This window comes from Cariama cristata, unplaced genomic scaffold (genome assembly GCF_000690535.1).
Source record: "Cariama cristata isolate BGI_N322 unplaced genomic scaffold, ASM69053v1 scaffold10523, whole genome shotgun sequence".
NCBI classification, from domain to species: domain Eukaryota; kingdom Metazoa; phylum Chordata; class Aves; order Cariamiformes; family Cariamidae; genus Cariama; species Cariama cristata.
Window position 1 is genome coordinate 1 of NW_009610138.1, and position 6973 is coordinate 6973.

Consider the following 6973-nt stretch of genomic DNA (forward strand, 5'->3'; position numbering starts at 1 on the left):
GGCGAACGGTGCGGCCTGAGGCGGGCTATTCCTCAAGTGCTGCTGGAAATTTTAATTATCCAACTACTTCCAGAGATCCAACTTGGAAGAAACGTTCTAACTAGTAAATAATTGCAGTTATCATTGCATCAGTTTAGTTTAAAGAGCTGACAAACCTCTCTAAACTCAAAGCACAATTAGTCATTAGGGTCTAGTTTTTCAGCACTGTTAAGCAATTTGTAACCCATTCCTTTTAATAGGGTTATGCATTACTTAACCGACACAGATGTCTTGAAAACTGAAACCGCTGGTTATGAAGCAGCAACCTTGTTCATTAGCTTCCATGATAGTCAAATCATCTATAAAACCAGTGTTTAATGGCCAGCCAATGAATAATCAATGTCTCACTTTTCATCTGAGTGTGAAAGTGAGAATAACCTAATACACTGTCCCCCTGGTAAAACGCGAGGCCTTGGGTTCCGTTTCTATTCAGGGCTGATTTATAACCCAATGGAAACCTGATGTAAACATATGATCAATGAGTCCCATCATTGCTGATAATAACCCCCAACCGGCCCGCTCCCTCATCTCAAAAGCCATCCCTTTAGGCTATTAGTTTCGTCCAGCTAATCCTCTCTACTATTTCTGCCTGCTGCTTTTACCTTGGCCATCCGTTCAGTCCAGCAGACTCAGAAGTAATTTTATACGCAGCAGAGAGCGGGTGGAATTGATTTTTCACTCAGTGCTCAGTTCCCATCTGAATAATTATCAATTTTACTGCCTCATAAAGGGAAGAGTCAAAATTTCAAATCAATTCAAAAGAGCTTCTGAGACTACAGAAACTCTGCATGAGAATAAAGGTCAAAGTTGTCAGTGACCTCGGGAGATGATGTCAGATATTAGTACACTGAGTAGTTGACATCAGAGGCACTCAATATGATATGACTAGTGCTAATGCAAATCATATTTATGCTGACTACTGGAGACCAGCCATTAATATTTAAAAGAGTATGTGAAAGCCTGCATTCAAAATAAATACAACGTATTCTGCAGAATCTGAAGTTAATAAAGACAGATCACCGCCTAGTCATATGCTGTGAAGTGAAAGATTACTGCATATTAACAGACAAAGTATTACATCGAGATTGCCACAAATGCAGGAAAGTCCAGAGCCCAGGTGGCTGTTCTGTCCTTTATGTTCGAATCGTTGCACGCACAGTACAATACTGAGCAATCTGACATACCCAAGTGCTGACTTCATTGCTAGTTTCCACGAAACCCCTATTAGGCAAGTCAAACATAAGAACCTGTAATATGACAAGGGAATCATCATATTCTTATAATGATGTCAATAATAAACACCATTAATATTCTCACAATACGCTATATACTGCCAGGAATATATTAGCTGCCATTAGTTACTTTTCACCTTCAATTAGAACAGTAAACAAATGACAACAATAACTGTGGTGACTGTATGCCAGGCTTTTTCCAAATGACAGCGTACCTATTAGGGAACACAAAGACGACCACACTAGTCATTTGCATTTTGTTAATAACTTCCGTTTTCCTTAAAAGCCTCTAGACCTGTGAAACACGTCTCCTAATATGGCATCCTTGTAACTGCATTAGGAATCCAGAGATTCTTGTAAATATGTGTTTTCAAATAGTTTAATGAGATTTTAAGGGAATGTGTCATAGAGCAAATGTGGAGATGCAGCTATGAACATCCTCATCTCCCTGTAATGTACTTGGGCTGTGATAAACCTGACAGAGCTGGGAAGGGCAAATCTCTCCTAAGCAACACAGCGGCCACTTCCTTTTCAGAAGCTTGACTTTTAATTTCTATTGTATTTACCTTTTAACAGAAAAAAATCCCACCAAGTCACCTACTGCAAAATAAAATATTCAAATTTGATAGCATACAGCCATTCAATTTACACATTTCATTACCAAAATGTGTGCTTCGATGCCAGACTTTGTTGTTCTTACTCTTAAAATACTTTAGAGAGCTTTCCTTCCCATTTGTCCATAGAAATGTATTGATGATTTCACACCTCTCTTTTTATGAGCAAAAATGAAACACCAAGTTTTAAGATACTGTATGGCCAGGTATAGTGTCTACACTTTTCACTATGACAAAAAATATCTCCAGTTTTCAGTTGTCATGAGAACATAACTGAAGCTACCGAGGGCTGCATACTAGCATAGGGAGGTTTGGTTTGTTACTAAATAGTCAATGCTACTCTGGTGTTCAGTGCCACAAAAAAAATAATCAAGAACATTCAGAAATGTAATAATACCCCCCGCGAAAAGACTGCTAATTCACCTGCTGTAGAATTTCTGGGTTCTGCTGCATGAAATGAAGCAACCTCTGTCCGTCCTGTGAAATCTCTCTACATCTTAGAGTCTTCTTGCCTTCTTTTGCAAGGTGCTTGAAGAGGTAGGTGACAATGTAGTCTAAACTAGCACAACAGCTGGAGGAGACAATTGTATCTGTGTAAAAAATGAAACAGTTTTGAAATCGTTTCCATAAAATAATAATTAATCATGACATTTTATAGTCATTATGAGCTATTTATAGTCATTAAGAGCTCAACTTTCATAATCTCTTTGACATTAGGCTAATCGATACACATCGACAAGTCTATTTTTGATACATGAGTTGACTAGCTTTGAAAACTGCTTTTATTAACACATAGCAGTATTAAACCTTTGCTTTTGAGTAACTGGATAGCTCCATGCACTAAAGGTCCTACGAACTCCAGTGAATGTCATTCACAACTGTATGAATGCAGTTGCCCCTCTGTGTACTGGGAAGTGCAGGATGACGGCTGACATTTTACTGGTATTCAGTTTCACACTCGGAAGGCTCCAGATTCCTGGAAACTAAAATCCTGTTTTGATGTGCTTACTGGAAAGGCGAGGTTAAATCAAGTAGAGCTGTTATCCAGGTTTTTCTCAAGTAGTATTTCACAATGTTTCTCTGCCCCAAATAGCTTACAGTCAATGTCAGGTGGCAAACAATGAACAAGGGCCATTAAAGGTAGTAAAAGGGTGATCACAGAACAGCCAATTAGTCATTTTGATTATCAACTAATAATTCAAGCAGGTTAAAGTACATTAAATATGGCTGGCAACAACACAACAACGGTCCCCACCAAATACTTCATAAATGTCCCCAAAACTGAAAGGCATGACAGCAAAGGAGGATACTGCTGAAAAGCACAAGCAAAAGCCACTTCATATCTTTACTTACTGTTTCTATAAGTAAGGGAGATTAAAAGCTTAAACCTATTTGCAGAGTAAATATGTCTGTCTGATTTATGTAAGTTATTTTGTTGCTAGGTGTTGCCTGCTGCGCCGCTGCTGTGAAAGAGGATTCTGCTCGCTTCCATACATCAGCAGGATGATAACAGCGTACCACTGCTCCTTGGCTCTCATGCACGCTCCTCTCGTCTGCCTCTTGAGACCAGCGGTGCACCCTTCCCCCTGCCCAGCTGCTGTCTCCTTCTGCCCTGACACCGGAGATACTCCTTGGCCCCAGGACCAGTGGCCGTGACTTAAGACATTTACAACTGTGCTGCCTCCCAGCTCCGGTTCTGTCATCCTGGCCAGAGTCACACGTTTAAACAACTGCCGGTTCCTCGCAATACCAACACCAAGTGAAGCTCCTTATATACATGCAGTGGCTTAACCTGCTGGGTGCAAGGTTTAGCCCTAACTGATGTTCTCTGCAACTTCAAATGTCAGATCCAAATGAGTGGAGCATTTAGGACTCCATCCTGTTGCCACTGACTCCAGCTAGAACTTCTCTAGGCCTTCTAGAGTTCACACTATTTATTTTAGATGGGCCACTGGAGTAAGGGAGGTGTGAGGGTTGCAAAAGGAATTAAACTGTTAAAATGCTCATTCAGAGGGAAAAGGGATTAGAAGGATCCAATTAAATGTACCTTGAATTCTTTAAACTATGCTAATTTGGAGGCCTGCCAACCTTGCAGCTTTCATTTAAACGCATCCCTCTAGACACTGAAGTATTTTGATCTGTGTCTGTTTAACTCCTTAAGCTCTGTGCTGACACTATTAACCCTTCACCATCTAAAAAGTAATTGTATTTTGCTAAGAGCGTTTTGAAGTAAACATTGAAGAAACATTTACAGGCAAAGAAGATACAAGTGGTCTCCTAAGACTTGATCTTCCAAAGCAACCAGCTGACTTAGCAGCAGGAGTTGAGAGCGATCTAACGGCTCACAGAAACGAGCTGGAGCATCTCAACTCTGGCTCCGCTGGACCAGTGAGCTTCCTAGGACTCAATTTGACAGGGCACGATGTTAAGACACATTGCCGGAACAAAGCTGAGTTCAAAGTTATGAGTCTTGCCAAAGTAAAGACTGCAGAATCTGGCACTCATTATGTTCTCAACCAAAACACTCCTGCATATAAACTAGAAATGCAATTCATGGTGGAATTGAATCACCATCAATAACAAGTGAGAGATTTGAAAATACATATTTCATAGGAGGGCTCTGCTGTATTTCTAAACCAGTGCTTAACTCTATTTCTTTTTAAATTGAATAATACAAAGTAAATCACTATCATCAGTTTACAAAACAGCAGTAGTTCTAAACATGCTGATACTGTACAAGTAGATATTTTACATTCGACAGTAAGTGATTTTAGCAGGACAGCAGACAGGTCTATGCTATCATTTGCTCATGAGAATCTGATATGAGTGTTAAGAGCTACTTAAATTTGCCCATAACTATATATCAAATATGCTTCCCTATGCTCATTTTTCCTTTTGATTGCAAGGATATAAAAGACAGGGAGCGTCAAGCAAACTCCCTTGAACGACTCTTCTGGGCATGTGGAACTTTGTGCTGGAGCAGAATAGTGTTCTCACTAAATCTTAGCGAGACAAGCCAAGACAACCAAATAAATAGAGCAAACAAGAGCAACAAGGAGCTACCAGTTCTGGGCTACGGACAGAAGAAATGGGTGAAGACAGAATACAGATACAATTGTACAAGAAACCAAGGTAAAAGCTTGGTATAATCAGGAAAAATGCAGTCAAACCACGTTTGTCCCTTCTGGTCAACTCAGTTCTATCACCTGTGAACTAACCATGTGGATCACGAAGCAAGCAGGCCGTGCTTACAGAAAACGCCAAAACCAGCTCCACGCGTGTCAGCATGGATCCAGTAACAGTTCAGTAGTTTTGTCAAACAAAACTGAGCTCTCTGGACTTACTTGACAGCAAGGCAGGTGCTGGTGGTGGGCAGGGGACAAGGATGACGACTCTGGCACCAGTCACCATCACATTCAACTAGTTCTTTTGGTTTCTTCTTTGCCAGTATGCATTCATTTCATGTTTTAGGGGCTAACTTTACATGCACTTTTTTATTATCTGCGTGATTTCACCTTATGTAGGCAATTCCAGTCAGTTACTAGCTCAAGTAACTGGAAGTTGAGCATGTATGTTAGAATGGGTTATATTATTTTTAAAAAGCCAGCAAAACCCCCCAACAACTTGAGGATGCCTGTTGGTCTCTACAGTATGACAACAGCATGCTGATGGGGAATTATTTTTCAACAGTTCAATGACATTACTGAATCTCTGCAAATGAAAAGATTTTGCTTCGTTTTTCACATAAAAGCAAGGAGAGGGAATTAAGTGGTATTTTCCTTGTCCATCAATTGCTTACAGTTCAATACTGGCATTATTTGCCTTTGAGACTAAACCTGGAAAGTAAATGGATTTAGCAATTTAACATCTAAATTAGGCAGCAAGACAGAAAAAATGTTTTACTTTTTCCTCAATGAATAGCATACTATACTATTAATCATATGAGAATTAGAAAAGCTTTGCAGAGATTAGTGACAACATGCCAGGCAGACTACATTAAAAGGCTCTGATCCACTGAGTCAGCTGTGAAAAAGCCAGGTAAACACTTTAGAAGAGAACTATTGGAGTGTTTATCCTCGCAATAAAAGCTTAGATGAGGGCTTCCATTACAGCTGATTTACAGCTAGGCATTTCAGAAGGAATACATATTCTTTCACAGTGTTTATAAAGTGTGGAATCAAGCAAGGTATTTACTCAGCAACAGAATGAACACTCCTCAGAAATAAGGATTTGGGGAATGTTTATCCTACAGCTGACAACAATGAGAGTCTCAAAGGTTTCACATATGTAAAGGGAATAGAGAAAAAAGTCAGGTACTTTTTTTCTGTGAAAGAGAAGTGATCTCTTGGTATTTAATTTTCAAAATAAAAAGACAGCTATTTCATTTTTATAAACATTTCTGAAAATGACCTGTATGTTCTAATCAGTTTAAAACACAATTCCCCCTCAGATGGCTTATAGCCCTGAGCCCTACTATTCCAAGATGTTCGTGTGGCACTGATATAATTCAGTGAACAAGCCAGTGCTTGGATCTACTTACCCATTTTCCAAGAGCAGAAGGATGTATGTGACCAAGTAACACATAGGAAATAAATGTGTATTTCACTGTCTGACAATTGGTAATGTCCCAAATACCAAAATTTTTAAAGGGATAAAATGTTTAGAAGAATGACTCTTAAGAAAACACAGTGACAGGTAACTAAATCTTGAGATGATTAAAAATAAATAAATTAAGAGCTATAAACTGATCAAAGAGCTGTTCATTTGGATGTATCATTATAAAAGTATGGAAAATTATTCCATTCACTACAAAAATAAAACTTCTTGAACACAAATGAGGAATTTAATGGCTGATATCATTATCAGTTCTTGATACATGCAGTATTAAGAAACATGATATTAAGGAAAAACAATCACTTTATCACTTCAACATGAAAAGTAAAATAGAAGTGTTTTTCAGCTGACTAATTATGGAAAGTATGTATTAGTCAATGTGCAAGAGGCACTCACAAAGATTAGGGGCTGCATAGGCATTTGGACAGAATCAAAAATTGTTTTGGAAAGCTAGAGAATACAAGTGGAAAATGT

The 6973-nt window shown here is 38.9% G+C and overlaps 1 protein-coding gene across 1 annotated transcript in view; it reads right to left on the bottom strand.

Moving 5' to 3' along the window:
- Positions 1-1223: 1223 nt before the first annotated feature.
- LOC104159780 (ran-binding protein 17-like) overlaps positions 1224-6973 on the bottom strand; it is a gene marked incomplete at both ends in the record, with an annotated part of 54382 nt that continues 48632 nt past the window's right edge. The window contains 2 exons of the mRNA XM_009697774.1: positions 1224-1286; positions 2309-2475. Of these exons, the coding sequence (XP_009696076.1) occupies positions 1224-1286; positions 2309-2475 (230 nt within the window). The remainder of the gene's footprint in view (positions 1287-2308; positions 2476-6973) is intronic.